General features: G+C 56.3%; 1 protein-coding gene across 1 annotated transcript; it reads right to left on the bottom strand.

Moving 5' to 3' along the window:
• Positions 1-1,783: 1,783 nt before the first annotated feature.
• On the bottom strand, positions 1,784-17,310 carry LOC119090066 (D-2-hydroxyglutarate dehydrogenase, mitochondrial). The gene is made up of 8 exons (XM_037212861.1): positions 17,264-17,310; positions 10,918-11,046; positions 10,040-10,211; positions 5,485-5,682; positions 3,944-3,996; positions 3,209-3,275; positions 2,856-2,975; positions 1,784-1,827 (listed from the first exon to the last, which is right to left on the bottom strand). The coding sequence occupies exons 2-8, from the start codon at positions 11,038-11,040 to the stop codon at positions 1,784-1,786; spliced, it is 777 nt and encodes a 258-aa protein (XP_037068756.1). The 5' UTR covers positions 11,041-11,046; positions 17,264-17,310.
• Positions 17,311-18,323: the final 1,013 nt, after the last annotated feature.

Genomic DNA, 18,323 nt, shown 5'->3' on the forward strand with positions numbered 1-18,323 from the left:
CCCGGCGACTCACAAACATCTCTCGGGCTGCAGATAGCCGGTGCGTGAAAACACTACAGCACGTGTTCAGAGCTCCAAGGATTTTCTGCCGAACGCTTTCTGCATTTTCAGCCATCAAAGCTCAGAGAAAGCTCGAGGGCCCCCACCATTAGCGCGTTTGTTCTGTCTCACTAGCTGCGCAGCCAAAGCTTCACTCCACGAATGTGCCACGCGGCTGTCTCAAGATGTTCTGGTTCACATTCCGGACAGGAAGGCCCTTCGATCTGCCCGCGAATGAGATGTCGTTCTCCAGTAAAATGCATTTCACGACAATCTCCCCCGACAAATTTTCGAGAAAACTGAATGCCGCGATGAACTATTGGCAACATTGAATTGTAATGACGCACTTTGAATGCGGCCTCGGATGTCCATTCTCGCAAAGGTCCAATCTTCCACATATGGCGACGCCCCTCACTGCTGCATAAACCCTCCGCTTGAGATCTCTGCCTGCCCCTGCCGGCCGCCGCCGCCACCCGCCACTCTGCCTGCCACAAAGCAGCACGCGGCGGCAGCGGCGGCGGCGGCGGCGCGCCCGTCATGCGCCACCTCTGTCTGCGCCTGCTGCCGACGCCGGCCGACCAGGTACAGACGTCCGCGGGGCACGGGGCCCGGGGACGCGGGAGCGCGGGGGCCGGGGGCGCGGGGCGCAGAGACGCAGGGGCGCAGAGACGCAGGGCGCGCAGGGCGCAGAGACGCAGGGGCGCGAGGGCGCGGAAGTACGGTGGCGCGGGGGCCGGGGCCCGGGGCGCGGGGCCCGGGGCACGGGGCCCGGGGCCTGGTCCGGGGGCGCGGGGGCGCGGGGCCCTGGGGCCGGGGCGCGTCCAGATCATGCGCCTCCCTGCCGCTCGCCCGCCGCCCCACAGACGATCAATCGCCGGCCGACTGCATACTGCAGCCGGCAACGATATTGCGGCCCACAACGGGCATACCGCATCCCGCGCCGGGCATATTGCAGAATGCAGAGCACACAAAGCGGGCGTCGCCGGCGCCGGCGCCCAGATCCGGCTGGGCTTCCAAGGATGGGATCGATGGGATGGGAAGTTCGTGGCGCGCCGACTAAAAGAAGCATCGCGGCCGTGAAGGCAAGCAGCGCGGCGGGGCCGATGATGTGGCACTGGAGTTGTGTCAGCTGCGAGATGGAATGGCTGCCACAAGGAGAGGTGTGTGAAACACCCAGCTCGCGAGCTTTTCTAATTGACACGGCGGAAACAAGGGACGGCGGGCCTGTGGGAAAGGCGGCTGACCATCACGTACGAACAGCACGAGAGCAGACACTACGACCAGCCTGACCGACCCAGAATCCCAGCCCGTTGTCATCCTCGATGCATAGGCACGCCCCCGGGAACGCTTCCGCACGTCTCCCTGTCGCGGCGCTCGGCACGGGAAGTGCCAGCGGCGGCGGCGGCGGCGTCGTCTGACGGGCGCCACCTCTGGGGAGCGCCGCTCCGCCAACCAGGGGCGCCCTGGGCCCGGCCACACGTGGCAGTGCTCCCTGAGAGGGGGGGGGGGGCGGGGGGGGGGGGGGGGGGGGGCGTGGGGGGGGGGGGGGGGGTGGGGGGGGGAGGGGGGGGGTGGGGGGGGGGGGGGGTGGGGGGGGGGGGGGTGGGGGGTGGGGAGGCGGCGTTCACTGGCGAAGGAGATCGGCCAGCCGGTTCAAGCTCGACAGGCCTGCCAGGCGGCCCGCTCGGCGCCCGGCGCTGGCTCCACTACTGCCAGCGCGGTCCGAGGGCGTAGTCAGCTCCGGTTAGTTCTCAGGCGGCTCAGCAAAGTCCCGCGAGAACGGCTCAACTGTTCCGCGGCAGCGGCAGCGGGGTGGAGGGCGCACAGCAAAAGCGACGGTTCACTTAGCGGAAGTTCGCGGTGGCTGGGAAAAGGCCAACTTTAGAACAAAGTCTCGGGCACGCGATGGTACCAGAAACAGAAAGCGATGCCGACATCGTGCCGCTACTCATATATCAGCATCGTTTTAATAGATTTTATAAAACCTATGTGCGGCATCACCAGCGTATACTCGCAGGATCTAAGGAGGTAATGAACGAAAAAAAACACAGCAAAGTTTGTGGGGCAGCAAATCATGTGCGCATTGTGTTATATTTGAAGCTTGAATTTGTTTATTTCCGCATCGCTCTCTTGTCAGTCGCGATAAGCATATCGTACACTTCGAGCGCTGGCATATGCGTTTTTCCCAGTATGCGGTTAAAATTTTCCTCAGGAGGGGTGGGGGGCGGGCAAATGCCACTTTTCTCAGATATCCTGGGAATTTAGCCCCAATTCCTGCGAAATCTGCCAGCATGTAATGAAAAACCCTTGGCTCGGGGGCGGGAGCATGGCCCCTCCCCATTTGCTGAAAAATACTTCACAAAGAAAGTCGCGATGCCCTTTGTTTTAACAACGATATCCCGGCTTGCCTGGAAACTCCAGCACACCTCCGCCAACCGACCCTACCAGCGACCGAACCTGGACCTAAGCCAACCGACCCTACCAGCGACCGGACCTGGACCTCCGCCGCAACCGACCCCTACCAGCGACCAGACCTGGACCTCCGCCATCGACCCCTACCAGCGACCAGACCTGGACCTCCGCCAAATCGACCCCTACCAGCGACCGGACCTGGACCTCCGCCAATCGACCCCCTACCATCGACCGGACCTGGACCTCCGCCAATCGACCCCTACCACAGCGACCGGACCTGAGCACGTCCCTCGCGCGTAGCGGCCCGCCGCCAGACGCTCACCGAGGAAGGCCAGGCTGACAGCGTTGGACTTGGCCGGACATTGGACGCCACCTTGGTGACGAAGCCGAGCGTGCCCTCGAGCCTATGAAGAGCTGCTTCAGGTCGTAGCCGGTGTTGTCCTTCTTCATGGCAGACATGAGGTCGACCACCTCCCCGTCAGCCAGCACCTGCGGCCGGGTAGTCAGCACATGTAACAGCCGTCCTGAGGTCGATTACCTCCCCGTCAGCCAGCACCTGCGGCCGGGTAGTCAGCACATGTAACAGCTGCCCTGAGGTCGATTACCTCCCCGTCAGCCAGCACCTGCGGCCGGGTCGCCAGCACATTTAACAGCCGCCCTGAGGTCGACCACCTCCCCGTCAGCCAGCACCTGCGGCCTGGTAGCCAGCACATGTGACAGCCGCCCTGGGGTCGACCACCTCCCCGTCAGCCAGCACCTGCGGCCGGGTAGCCAGCACATGTGACAGCCACCTTGAGGTCGATCACCCGCCCATCAGCCAGCACCTGCGGCCGGGTCGCCAGCACATGTAACAGCCGCCCTGAGGTCGATCACCTCCCCGTCAGCCAGAACCTGCGGCCGGGTAGCCAGCACATGTGACATCCGCCCAGGACGCTGCAGATGCCAGCCGACCCGAGCGCGACACCGGCCGGCAGCTTTTATGATGACCTTTCAACGCGACGCACCGCTCGTTCGCTGTCGGTGCGCTCGGCGTGAGGCTGAGCTCATGCGCAGGCAGCCGGGGCACCAGCACTGCACTCCGTCAGCTTCGCACTCTCCCACACACTCTCATCTCACATTGCCGCGTTCATTGATGCAACCCTGAGACACGGGACACTCCGCAGGCAACCAGGACACACCCAGACAACAACCCAGCACCACCCGAACAGGATAGCCGGGAGGGGCCTAGCGCAGCAGCAACCCGAATCAGCTAACCCAGGGCAACGCCACAGCGGCGCCAGAGCAGCACCACCGCACCACAGCACAGCACAGCACCGCCCCGCCGACGGTCCGCCGCCAGGCACTCCACCGCCTCCAGGCCCGAGCACCGTGCCGTGCAGGGTTGCCATAGCGGAAGAGCCGCAGGCCGCCGGCGTTGGTGGACACGTTGCCGCCGATCTGGCAGTGCCCTTGGCGCCCAGGTCCCACGGGCCGCGATTGTAGCCGCGCTCGCGACGTACGTGTCCAGCGCCTCTAGCACCAGGCCGGCCTCGCAGGTCAGCGCGCCTGGGGAGCAGGTCAGGTCAGGTCAGGTCAGGTCAGGGCAGGGCAGGCAGGGCAGGGCAGGGCAGGCAGGCAGACAGGACAGGGCATGGCAGGGTACGGCACGGTACGGGCAGGGCAGAAGTGTCGCTAGACGACGGCGCGGTTTTAGGGCACGCCGACATCGGAGATCATTGTGCGCCGGGCAGGTCGTCGACCCTGAGAAAGAAGTCAGGTGCGTGGCGAGCGTTCAGGACGGCTACGACCTCGTTCGTCGACAGCCTGGATGCAGTGGCCAAGTCAGGTGGTGTCAGGGGCGACGTGGAGTATCACCCTGGATGCAAGGACCAAGTGAGGAGGTCTCAAAGGCGACGCGGGGCATCACTGGCTGACATCACGTGGGGCATCCCAGCGCGACCGGCACGCGACCGGTCTCATGTGCCGGCGCCCCTGGGGCACAGGTCAGGTCATGGGTGCGGTGGCAGTCGCTGGGCGGCTGTGAAGTTAGACGGGAGTGGGTGGGTGGGTTATACTTTACAGGGATGAGACTATTGGCGATACATCATGAACAGGCCAGTTATGACAGGCAGCGATGTTTCAACCAGAGCGGACATCGGTGGCTTAACAAGTTGCCAAAACCCGTTACCAGGCTCGAATCACGCAGTGTGGAGGCAGGATGGAAAAAAACGTAACAGACAAACATAACGTCGGTCTCATCACGGCGCATTCGTGATCTTCCGACGTTCATAAAGGCCCAGCCTGGAAAAATAACACTTCATTCATTGCTACACGCTGCTACGTGTTTGTGCCGTAAGCTGACGCCTGCCTTGTGACCTCAGACTCCACCAGCGTTTAACACAACACACACGCAACACGCGCACGCCCGCACACGTACGCCATGCACACCTGCATGAACTCCCGCCTGCCCGCACGTACGCACGCACGCACGCCACGCACGCGCACGCACGCACGCACGCACGCACGCACGCACGCACGCACGCACGCACACACACACACACACACACACACACACACACACACACACACACACACACACACCACACACCAACACACAATCGCGAGACGCCGTCTCCAGCTGGCGTGATTCCAACGGCGGAACCTCACCCGCGCGGCCTGCTGGCGCTTCGCCTCGTGGTTCACGCGTCACGCCGCCGCCTCGTTCGCCCCGGCTGTCCCGCGACCCGTCCCCCGGTCACCGGACGACCTCACGCCTTCGAGCATGGCTCAGGAGCTTTGTCGTCGATCGCGGTCAGGACCGCGCGACGGCACGACGGCGCGCCGTCCGTCCGTGGCTCGGGACCGCCGACCTCCGGGTCACGCCGTCCGTCCGTGGCTCGGGACCGCCGACCTCCGGGCCATGCCGTTCGGCCGCGGCTCGGGACCGCCGACCTCCGGGCCACGCCGCCCGGCCGCGGCTCGGGACCGCCGACCTTCGGGCCACGCCGTCCGGCCGCGGGTCGGGACCACCGACCTTCCAGGCCGCCCACTCACCAGAAAACTCGTCAAAGTGCAGCACGCGGTTCATCAGCTGTGTGGAGACGATGACCTCGTCGAAGACTGGCACGCCGTTGCCGACGACGGCCGTGTTGCCGCCCTGCGGGCACACCGCCAGGCGGCGGTCGTTGCAGTGTCGCAGAATGCGCGACACCTCCTCGGTGGTGCGCGGCTTCAGCAGCACGCGGCTCTCGCCTGCCGGCACGAGCGAGGCGTCAGCGATGGCGCGGCTTCAGCAGCACGCGGCTCTCGCCTGCCGGCACGAGCGAGGCGTCAGCGATGGCGCGGCTTCAGCAGCACGTGGCTCTCGCCTGCCGGTACGAGCGAGGCGTCAGTGATGGCGCGGCTTCAGCAGCACGCGGCTCTCCCCTGCCGGCACGAGCGAGGCGTCAGCGATGGCGCGGCTTCAGCGGCACGCGGCTCTCGCCTGCTGGTACGAGCGTCGGCGATGGCGCGGCTTCCGCAGCATGCGGCTCTCGCCTGCCGGTACGAGCGTCGGCGATGGCGCGACTTCAGCAGCACGCGGCTCTCGCCTGCCGGCACGAGCGAGGCGTCAGCGATGGGAGCGGTGATGACTGTATCCTGTGGTCCGGGGGCAGGGGGCGAGGCGCCGTGGGTCACTTGTAGGAGGGAACGCGACCCGAGAAGTGCTCATATGGTGTATCATGCCGCGCATGGGGCGGAAATCAAGGTCTAAAACACGTTTTTAGGCCCCATTTCTGGCTTTAACAACCGCAAATAAAGCCAATTTGCTGATCAGAACGGTTATGTGAACAGGATTGAGCTGGCACGCAAGACGCTTTCGTTTTTAACGGGGCAGTTTAGAAGTGGTCAGATCATTCAGATCGCTTAGTTACGTAGTGAGAATCGTGCATCAGAAACATGACATCTTCAAACCACGTACACTCGCGGTCAAATACACCAACCGGGCTGGTTTATCCTTGCCCAAAGTTCACAAGTCGCCATCGCAAAGGCCACACTCCATTCTACACACCACAGAATCCCACCTTCTGCTGGGCATCTTCCGGGCAGCCGGTGACGCTACGGACAGTTTCCGAACAGCGGCACCAGCTGTACACGCCCACACCCCACGCTCACACCACCCATCTCAGCGACAGCGAAGCGGGTCGGCCGCGTGCGGTCGGATGACGAGCCGCTCCAGCCGTTCGGACGCGGCGCACGGCTCCCACCGGCGTCGTCGCGAGCCGTTCCGGCCCGCGGCTGCGCCGGCCCCCGCGTCGAACTTGGCCGCCGGCGCGAGACGCTTCCGACGCGGCCTCCGCCAGCGACCGGGCGTGCCGGCGGCGCGGCGCCACGTCGCACGCGACTCGGCTGCGACGCGCCAGCGCGCACCCCCCGACAGCGGCTTGTCATAGTGTGTTTCGTGTCAGCCGTAGATGGGTGGTTGTGTGGGATTCAAAGGAATTCCTGCGTCGATAGTTGGGCGTGAATCGAACAGGGACAGCTGAAGCGATTCTGGTACAACTGACGCCGGAACCAAAAGCTTTGAGGTTGTTTGATCTGCCCCCGGATAAGGCCCCACAACAGCCGTGGCGCCCACATACAAAACGGCTATAAAATTAACTTATACAAGCCGATTCTGTCATTTGACGCCACCTATACTCCGCGTCGCTCGGCTCGGCGCCGGACATCAGCTAGCATCAGCACGCATAATGCAATCTATGAACTGACAACGATTTGTAATTGAGTTTTCTGAACTCGATTAATTCACCTCAGCCAGCCTCTGCATACCCACCGTCCAGAGGCAAAAAGGCTTCAATGCTATGTTAACTTTTGACTCTTAGGCCTTTTTGCCTCTGGACGGCGGATACATGGATGGACGGAGACGCGTGTGTGTCGGACACGGACGTCGGTCAGTTTGTACCGCATAAGTATCGGTCTGAAAATCTGTACAGAACCTGCGCAGCCACCTGCTCTTTTCGATCATGCACCGAACTGCAGACTCTGCAAGCCAATAGCAAAACGCACATGCGACCAAACGCTAACAAAAGAACCCCAGAGCACGAAATGAGACCACAGTCTTTGAGAATGCACAGAAGCACGACTACGGTAAAATCCTTTACAGTCGAAGCGTGCTGCCACCGGACACCAGGCGCGAGCAGATTACAGCCCCGCACGCTCCCCGACGCCAGGTCACGAGTCCTCGGGGCTGCGGCACCACCGCCTACAACACCGGCCCTTTCCCTGCACGAGTGCCGACAGAGGACGCCCAACCGCTCAGCCGTCCTGGAAAGAGACGCCAGCGTTCACAGGCACAGCGGGGCCCACCACGCGCCCGCCGGCTCTAGATCGTTACAACAGCCATCTCGCCAAAGTTGGCATCCGGCCGTTCGCACGGCCACCAGGCTCGTGCCGCGAGCGGCCCCGTGTAGCTGAGCGGCGGACGATCGGTCGCATTTCTGGCCTGAATGAGGGCAACGCACTCTGAGTACGCGAGACAGCAATAGCCGTCTAACGTATCACAGTAGCCGTCTGACGTCCCTGTAATCTGCCCCCGTCCCTGTCTAACAGTTGTCACTGGAATACCACGGCAAACGCCGAGCCTTACGAGCGTGTACGTTACAGCGTAATTAAATGGGCTCACGTAATCCCACTTCATTACAACTTCTCGACGAAGGCAGACCCAGCAGCTGAACAAGTTTTGGTCTATTTCTTGGGAGGCTTACTCGCGATTTGCACAAAGGGAGGCCACTGGGCTTGCCTCGTTGGCGTGGAATGAAAGCCGTCCCAAGCACACTTTGTTGGGTAGACCCAGAACAAAACGACCAAGCAGTCCGACGTCACTCGAGTTTGCCCGGTTACACAGTATCGATAGGATGCACATCGCGCTTCAAAAGAGCGCATGTACCGCTTTTCCTAGCAATGCCGGGAAACTTCCGTTGTCCAGAGTGCCCAAACTTCAAGCAGCACGTCACTTGACGGTTCGGATTTCTAACCATTCGCTCGGCGCCGTCCCTCAGTATTGAAGGTACAACTGCCGCAACTGAGCTAAAGTTCGTCGCCCCAAACACCATTCAGCGTGCCGTTTGCTCAGCAACAGCGGCGCGCGGCCTGAAGGCTGCGGTTCAGGCTGCTGGAAAACCAGGCGGCGCCCGTTTCGCCGTCGCCGCCGCGACGAGTCCGGACGGTCCAAATCGACGAGCACGGCATCCGCCGGCCGGTCGGCCGAGGCCCGTCCCTCCGGCTGTCGAGCGCGCCTGCATTAGTCACGCGCTAACGGGCTCATGCAGCATTCACGGGCGGCGCGGAGCCCAGCTGGGAGACTCGGGCGACAGCCAGCGAGCGCCAGCTCGAAATCATGACTGAAATGCTCGGCCGGACACCGACATCACCAAACGTCGCACACGGCATGGTCGGGTCCCCGAAGAAGACACCCTTCACGGGTGCTTGGTTGAATCGTATTTTTGGCGTGTTATTTCACTGTGAGCGGGCGGGGCTCGCGGCGCCGCCGCCATCCAACACATGTTTCGCCTCGACCCCACTCGCCGGCCAGCGACCTCGGGCTCGGAACAAGTCGTAGCGAAAGCCGCTTCAGTCTCACAGCGCCGGCGCTTCGTGCGGATTCGGTTTTGATGGCCAGCAGAGGCTGTTTACGGGGCCGTTATGGCGGCCGACCAAAGCATGGCTCAACGCGCTAATGTCTCCCCGAGGAGCGGACTGGGTAAGCGCTCCGATTCACCAGCCCCGCCGACCCGAACTCGACGCTCGCGCCACACGTGTAGCCCACTCCCCCCCCCCCCCCCCCCCCCGTGGGAAATCGACCGATGCTGGGTCGACACCGCCTTTTGCCGTTCGACGACGGCCTCCCAGGCTCCCACATAGTCGCCAGCGTTGTTGAGCGATCTTTCGCGAGCACTGAACATAACGGTCTCGGTCGGGTCTCATATTTTATCGGAACTGTCGTGTTTGTCGGCAAGCGCCTCCACACAAAAGTATAACGGCGGTGGCCTGAGGCGATCTGGGAAGATCAAGGGCAATAACGTGCTTGCGTCTGTCTGGGCTTCAAAGACGAGCATGCCCAAGACATTTTCATCCCGTAATTCTCACGTGGTGAGATTTTCTCTTCATGTGCCAGTCACCGGTCACCGTCGCGTCACGGACGCCACTCAGTCGCGTAAATAATTACACATCCCGGCCAAAACTGAACCTTTCCGGAGTACTTTTAATGCTGATACCAGTCCACCACACGCTCCATGCCCGAATGTACTACCCCGACAGTCTGCCAGCCGCGTAGACCCACTTTCCGGGCCCATCCGCAGACACTGCCCAGTGTCCAACCGCCCCTCCCACCTGATGCCCGTACCTCGACAGGTGCGCCACCAGCCGGTGACTGTACCTTGACAGGTGCGCCACCAGTCAGTGACTGTACGACAGGTGCGCCACCAGTTGATGGCCGTACCTTGACAGGTGCGCCACCAGTCGGTGACTGTACCCCCGCAAATGCGCCACCTATTGGTGATCGTACCCCGACAGGTGCGCCACCTGTTGGTGCTCCTACCTCGACAGGTGCGCCACCAGTTGGTGATCGTACCTCGACAGGTGCGCCACCAGTCAGTGTTGTAAATGTCCAGCTCGTCGGCGGCGGTCACCACGCGGCCGTCGTCCAGAATACGGCGGAACTGCTGCAGGTCGTCGTCCGTCAGCTCGCTGTAGGACCCGCGCGTCACCGGGTAGTGCTCCCGCGTCAGCTGCACGTCCGCCCGCTGCAGACGGAGGAGGGTGTCGATAGGGGGCGTCAGTGTCGGCGGAGGGCACCGTCAGAGGCCGTCAGTGTCGGCGGAGGAGGGCCCTGTCAGCGAGTGTCAGCGTCGGCGGAGGAGGGCGCTGTCAGCGGCCGTCAGCGTCGGCGGAGGAGGGCGCTGTCAGCGGCCGTCAGCGTCGGCGGAGGAGGGCGCTGTCAGCGGCCGTCAGTGTCGGTGGAGAAGGACGCTGTCAGCGGGCGTCATTGTCCGCGGAGAAGGACACTGGCAGCAGCCGCCAGTGTATGTCAATACCACTGTCAGCGAGTGTCAGTGTCGGCAGAGGAGTGCACCATCAGTGAGTGTCAGTGTCAGAAGAGGAGGGAAACATCAGTGAGTGTCAGTGTCAGAGGAGGGCACTGTCGGCAGGCATCAGTGTCAGCGGAGAAGGGTGCCGTCAGCAGCCGTCAGTGTCAGCAGAGGGTGCTGTCAGCAGGTTCAGTGCCAGCAAAGAAGGACACAGTCAGCAGTTCAGGACACATTTTATGGCTTGCTTAGAGTGAGGAAACTTACTCAACTGGTGTTGCCCACTTCCTGGCTAAAGGAGAATGGGCCAAAAGTCTTCAATTATGTTTGGATCATGCTCCCCATATCAAATGGAAACCCTCAGGATCTAACAATGACTGACAGTGGCACAGTCATAGCACCATGTTGCCTAAACCTGGCTTACCATTGGAGGAGTTTGGTGAAGAAGCCTGGTACTGGCTCTAGGTGGATGCCAACATTTGCTTAAAGCAAACCGACACTGGCCCAGGCGGGTAAGCTGCCGCCATGAGCGGTACGCAGGCAGCATGATGTTCTGCAACAAAAAATTAGTTGATGACCATGGCTGTGTGCCCAATGCTGCCTCCTGTAAAATATATGACTCATTTCATATTAGCCTACCACCACCTGCAACAGCACTATGTGAGACATGGAGGTGCATCTCAATATTTTGAATTTAAGATCTTGGAAACTCATTTCACAGATCATAAGAAATGTTGCCAGCCAGAATGGAGAAAGGCCTTTCATAGGCTGGAGAAGCACTCAACTTGTTTGGCTGAGGTTTAACTTGAAGTAGGGTGCAGAGTGGATTTGGTAAGAGTGGAAGCATGGCTTCAATACTTGGGAGCAGGAGCAGGAGTAGGAATAGAAGCAGGATTAGGGACAGGGTCAGGGTAAGTGGCTGTGGTCATGATTTATTGCTTAAGTAGGATTGGCAGTAGGAGTCAAGTTGGGATGATGAGCAGGGTTAAGGTATCTATTAAGGTATTATTAGGTATTTAAGTAGGGCTATTAGTAAGAGTAGTGTTATGCAGCTGTATATGCTTGTTTATCTGTCCCAATAGGCCAGCTTGCTAAAGCACCTGTCTTTGCCTGTCCTCCTTTAAGGAGGGGGTGGGTTCCTGCTGTAGGAACTTATCATTAGCTGCTGACCAGAATGCCCTGGTGGCAGCAGGCATGCTTAAGATTGGGTGATGTTGAAGGGCAGAACATTGGGCAGGACCAACGGTGTCAAACAGACATGTGCCTGGATACCAAGGGAAGATCTAGGATTCCACAGGATCCCATTTAAATGGGATCCAGAGATTTTTGGCATCTGAAAGAAACAGTCTAAATCATCTGAATCCAGTACGAAATCAACAAATAATGGTCAGAAGACATGTTGGATTGGTTGCATTAAGTTGATGCACACATGTACCAAATGCTAAGATGTTGCCCCACTGTCAGCCCCAAAAATTTGAAACGAGCACCCTTCCTATTATTTCTGCATCCCTCCAAACGCGAAGGTGCAGCGCTAATGCTGTGTCCTAACCAACGACTTCAGACGTTCACTGTGCCTAATATTTATACTACCCTCGGTTTTCTTCAAGTACTTCACCTTTTTTAGAAGAAGAAAAATCTCCACCGCGAGCGTTTTACGCGCAGTGCGGCACGGGCTCAACCAGCTCGCGTTAGCAGGATTGCCCGACTTTGAAATCATACAATCCAAACGACATCTTTAGCACCAAAAGTAATGAGCAGGCAATTCACATTATTCACTACGTCGTTTCGACCACTGCTACTCACAATGCTCGCATGATTGCCTATCATCTTCAAGAAATAACCATCTGATAATATAATAATTTCGGCTACAAACAGGTCATACGATTTTTAGCACGCGGACAGCCGACGATTTATAGCATGTACTAAAAGGGCAACATAAGCACCAAATTAAGTACATTCGAGCAATTAAGAAAAGTATCCCAGTTCTTCACATTCGTGTCTCGAATTGATGTTTCCAAATAGACAGCACAGAGAAAAACCCAACAATGTCGGCGGAACTGAAGCATGTCCAGCAGTCTTAAAAAACGGACCAAGCCACGGGAACCAAACACCGAAGCCAAGCCAACGTTTTCGGTGCGGTACATTGACGTCTATTAGCGCAGTGCATCTCATACGCGAGTCCGGATAATGTGATTCACACTTATTAGGACCAAACACATCGTGACGACATTGTCGCTTAAACTACAACACTTGGGTTCAATTAATATGACTACTCTGTTGCCGTGACATGCTGCAATCATGTGCAGAGGGACTGTCGTAGCACCCTCTTAAAGTAGTGCACCTCTTGTACAATTCCAACGAGCAAGGCTTGAAATCGCTCTGACATCTAGAGACATACTCTGCCGAGATAATATGCCAACAGCCACCCTAAGGAAACGGCTCAAGCCTCGGGAAACGAAGACTGAAGCAAGGCCAGCGTTTTCGGTACGGTACATATACGTCTGTTAGCGTAGTGCACCTCACACACGAGTCCGGATAATGCAATTCACACCTTTAGAACTGAACACGTCGTGCTGACAATGTCGGTGGAACTGCAAGACTTCGGTCCGATGAATAAGACTCATGCATTGCCGTGAGATGCTGCAATCATGTCGTGCAGAGGGACTGTCGTAGCACCCTCTTAAAGTAGTGCACCTCTTGCACAATTCCAACGAGCAAGGCTTGAAATCGCTCTGACATCAAGAGACATACTCTGCCGAGATATTATGCCAACAGCCACCCTAAGGAAACGGATCACGCCCCGGGAAACGAAGACTGAAGCAAGGCCAGCGTTTCGGTACGGTACATATACGTCTATTAGCGTAGTGCACCTCACCCACGAGTCCGGATCATGCGATTCACACTTATTAGGACTAAACACATCTTGCTGACGATGTCGGTGGATATGCCAGACCACGGTCCGATGAATAAGACTCATGCATTGCCGTCAGATGTTGCCATCATTGGCGGGCGGACTGCAGTAGCACCCTCTTCAAGTAGTACACCTCTTGTATAATTCCAATTGGCGAGGCCTAGAAACCACTCTGACACCCAAAGACGTTCTCTGCCGAGATAATATGCCAACAGCCACGCTAAGCAAACGGACCAAGCCCCGAGAAACGAAGACTGAAGCAAGGCCAGCGTTTTCGGTACGGTACATACACGTCTGTTAGCGTAGTGCACCTCACACGCGAGTCCGGATCATGCGATTCACACTTATTAGGACTAAACACATCTTGCTGACGATGTCGGTGGATATGCAAGACTTCGGTCCGATGAATAAGACTCGTGCATTGTCGTCAGATGTTGCCGTCATTGGCGGACGGACCGCAGTAGCACACTCTTCAAGTAGTACACCTCTTGTATAATTCCAATTGGCCAGACCTAGAAACCACTTTGACATCCAAAGGCGTACTCCGCCCAGATAACATGCCAACAGCCACGCTAAGCAAACGGACCAAGCCCCGGAAACCGAAGACTGAAGCAAGGTCAGCGTTTTCGGTACGGTACATATACGTCTGTTAGCGTAGTGCACCTCACACACGAGTCCGGATAATGCGATTCACATTTATTAGAACTAAACGCGTCGTGCTGACAATGTCGATGGAAATGCAAGACGTCGGTCCGATGAATAAGACTCATGCATTGCCGTGAGATGCCGCCATCATGTCGTGCAGAGGGACTGTCGTAGCACCCTCTTAAAGTAGTGCACCTCTTGTACAATTCCAGTGAGCAAGGCCTGAAATCGCCCTGACAGCCAGAGACATACTCTGCCGAGATAATATGCCAACAGCCACCCTAAGAAAACGGACCAAGCCCCGGGAAACGAAGACTGCAGCAAGGCCAGCGTTTTCGGTGCGGTACATATACGTCTGTTAGGGTAGTGCACCTCATACACGAGTCCGGATCATGCGATTCACACTTATTAGAACCAAACACATCTTGCTGATGATGTCGGTGGATATGCAAGACTTCGGTCCGATGAATAAGACTCATGCATTGCCGTCAGATGTTGCCATCATTGACGGACGGACTGCAGTAGCATCCTCTTCAAGTAGTACACCTCTTGTATAATTCCAATTGGCGAGGCCTAGAAACCACTCTGACACCCAAAGACGTTCTCTGCCGAGATAATATGCCAACAGCCACGCTAAGCAAACGGACCAAGCCCCGGGAAACGAAGACTGAAGCAAGGCCAGCGTTTTCGGTACGGTACATATACGTCTGTTAGCGTAGTGCACCTCACACACGAGTCCGGATCATGCGATTCACACTTATTAGGACTAAACACATCTTGCTGACGATGGTATAAGGTACGCTGCGCTTATAAATACATATGTACCGTACCGAAAACGTTGGCCTCGCTTCGGTCTTCGGTTTCCGGGGCTTGGTCCGTTCCCTTAGAATTGCTGTTGATACGTTATTTCGGTATAGTGTGTCTTTGGATGACAAAGCGGTTTTTAGGCCTCGCCAACGAATTATGCAAGAGGCGCACTACTTTAAGAAGATGCTACTACAGTCTGTCCGCACATGATGGTGACATCCCACGACAGTGCATGAGTCTTATTCATTGAATCAAACCATTGCAGCTCAACCGACATTGTCGGCACAATGTGTTTATTTCTACTTAGTGTGAATCGCGTTGTAAGGGCTCTTGTTTCAGGTGCACCGCACGACTAAACGTATATGTACCGTACCTAAACCGTTGCCTTTGTTTCGGTCCTCGGTTCCCGGGGCTTGGCTTCGTTCCTCAGGGTTCGTGTCGGGATGTTATCTCAGCGGGGTGTGTCTTTGCCTTTCAGAGTGGTTTTTAGGTCTCGCCAATTGGAATTATACAAGAGGTGTACTACTGTAAGATGGTGCTACTACAGCCTGTCCGCACATGATGGCAGCATCTCACGGCAATGCATCAGTCTTATTCATCGGACCGAAGTCTCGCAGTTCCACCGTCATTGTCAGCACGATGTGTTTAATTTCCATAAGTGTGAATCGCCTGATCCGGACTTGTGCATGAGGTGCACTGCGCTAATAGACGCATATGTGCCGTACCGAAAACGCTGGCCTAGCTTCAGTCTTCGGTTCCAAGGCTTGGTCCGTATCCTTAGGATTTTTATTGGCATATTATCTCGGTAGAGTATGTCTTTGGATGTCAGAGCGGTTTTTAGGTCCCGCCAATTGGAATTATACCAGAGGTGTACTACTTGAAGAGGGCGCTACTGCAGTCCGTCCGCCAATGATGGCAACATCTGACGGCAATGCATGAGTCTTATTCATCGGACCGTGGTCTGGCATATCCACCGACATCGTCAGCAAGATGTGTTTGGTCCTAATAAGTGTGAATCGCATGATCCGGACTCGTTGTGTAAGGTGCACTACGCTAATAGACGTATATGTACCGTATCGAAACGCTGGCCTTGCTTCAGTCTTCGTTTCCCGGGGCGTGATCCGTTTCCTTAGGGTGGCTGTTGGCATAATATCTCGGCAGAGTATGTCTCTGGATGTCAGAGAGATTTCAAGCCTTGCTCGTTGGAATTGTACAAGAGGTGCACTACTTTAAGAGGGTGCTACGACAGTCCCTCTGCACGACATGATTGCAGCATCTCACGGCAATGCATGAGTCTTATTCATCGGACCGAAGTCTTGCAGTTCCATCGACATTGTCAGCACGACGTGTTCAGTTCTAAAGGTGTGAATTACATTATCCGGACTCGTGTGTGAGGTGCACTACGCTAACAGACGTGTATGTACCGCACCGAAAACGCTGGCCTTGCTTCAGTCTTCGTTTCCCGAGGCTTGATCCGTTTCCTTAGGGTGGCTGTTGGCATATTATCTCGGCAGAGTATGTCTCTGGATGTCAGAGCGATTTCAAGCCTTGCTCGTTGGAATTGTACAAGAGGTGCACTACTTTAAGAGGGTACTACGACAGTCCCTCTGCACGACATGATGGCAGCATGTCACGGCAAACGGAGTAGTCATATTAATTGAATCCAAGTGTTGTAGTTTAAGCGACAATGTCGTCACGATGTGTTTGGTCCTAATCAGTGTCAATCACATTATCCGGACTCGTGTATGAGATGCACTGCGCTAATAGACGTCAATGTACCGTACCGAAAACGTTGGCTTGGCTTCGGTGTTTGGTTCCCGTGGCTTGGTCCGCTTTTTAAGACTGCTGGAAATGCTTCAGTTCCGCCGACATTGTTGGGTTTTCTCTGTGCTGTCTGTTTGGAAATATCAATTCGAGACACGAATGTGAAGAACTGGGATACTTTTCTTAATTGCTCGAATGTACGTAATTTGGTGCTTATGTTGCCCTTTTAGTACATGCTATAAATCGTCGGCTGCGTGTTAAAAATCACATGACCTGTTTGTGGCCGAAATTATTACATTATCAGATGGTTATTTCTTGAAGATGATAGGCAATCATGCGAGCATCGTGAGTAGCAGTGGTCGAAACCACGTAGTGTATAATGTTAATTGCCTGCTCTTTATTTTTGGTGCTAAAGATGTCGTTTGGATTGTATGATTTCAAAGTCGGGCAATCCTGCTAACGCGAGCTGGTTGAGCCCGTGCCGCACTGCGCGTAAAACGCTCGCGGTGGAGATTTTTCTTCTTCTTAAAAAGGTGAAGTACTTGAAGAATACCCTACCCTCCACGCACTCACTTTAATAATTACTATCCCTTTGCAATTACCACGCTACTTCCAAGTGCAAACACTCACGCTGGGTTCCTCCGCCACGTCACGCTGGGTTCCTCCCCCTCTACCGCGTCTCGGCTTGGCTGACAAGTTGTTTATGTTTTGATGAACTGTTTCCAGCCTTTCAAGGCTAATCGAATTCGCTCGCTGCTTACTCTTTCGGCGCTCTCGAAGTGTTAACCGAGGTATTCTAATCCCAGGCAACTATTGCGAAATAGCCCAAAAATTTAGGCGAGCACGGCATGCTTTAAGTTGCAATTATATAGTGGCTAACAGATTACACACAATTTATTCAAATAACTGATTCATCCGTTACGAATTTTCAAGGTCAGGCAATAGCATCACATGGTCTAACGTTTATTCTCCTCCAAGCAGGGAACGAACTTCCATTTGGTTATGAAGAACGGGGCTGGAACGTTCCTCCTGCAATGCAAGGTGATTGACAATTTCATATATCAAATCCAAAATGAACAGCGCTTAAGACCAAAGGAATGAAAGCCCGCAGGGTTCGGGGGGACGGGGGGGGGGGGGGGCAAGGACAGACGATCATTCAAGCGGTCACACTCATATTTCAGCGGGCCACCCACTCAAATGTTAATCCATCTGGTTGATGTTGTTAGGTGGGTGTCTGCATTTTCACCCACACAGGCTGACGATGCCCCAGAATGGTTCTATAAGATGCATGGAACAGAGAAATGCCATTATCTTCCAAGGTGAATGCACGAAAAGTTGTAGCACGATGCGTGCGAAAGTGGGAGAGATTATATTGATCGGGTCATGTCAAATTGTGCTTTGTTCTACAACTTACATGCAGGCCGTTCACATTCCGCGTTGCGCATGCAGGAGAGGGTTAAAGGAAGTGATACCGAAGCGTAACATGGAGAAAAGGAGTCATATCGAGGCGCAAGGGGATTGAATAATTGGAAAGGGATGGAATCATTCATGTTCGGAGTGTCATGCTCACCTCGTGTCAATTTTTACTAACGTTTCGGTGGTTCAATCTCGGGCCGTTGTTTGGGCCTTATACAGTCCTGAAAAGGGCTGAATGTTTGATCCAGCCATGTTCGCGTCATCAACCAAATTCTCTCCTTCGAATT

This window comes from Pollicipes pollicipes, unplaced genomic scaffold (assembly GCF_011947565.3).
Source record: "Pollicipes pollicipes isolate AB1234 unplaced genomic scaffold, Ppol_2.1 Scaffold_3087;HRSCAF=3621_pilon_pilon_pilon, whole genome shotgun sequence".
Lineage (NCBI taxonomy): Eukaryota > Metazoa > Arthropoda > Thecostraca > Pollicipedomorpha > Pollicipedidae > Pollicipes > Pollicipes pollicipes.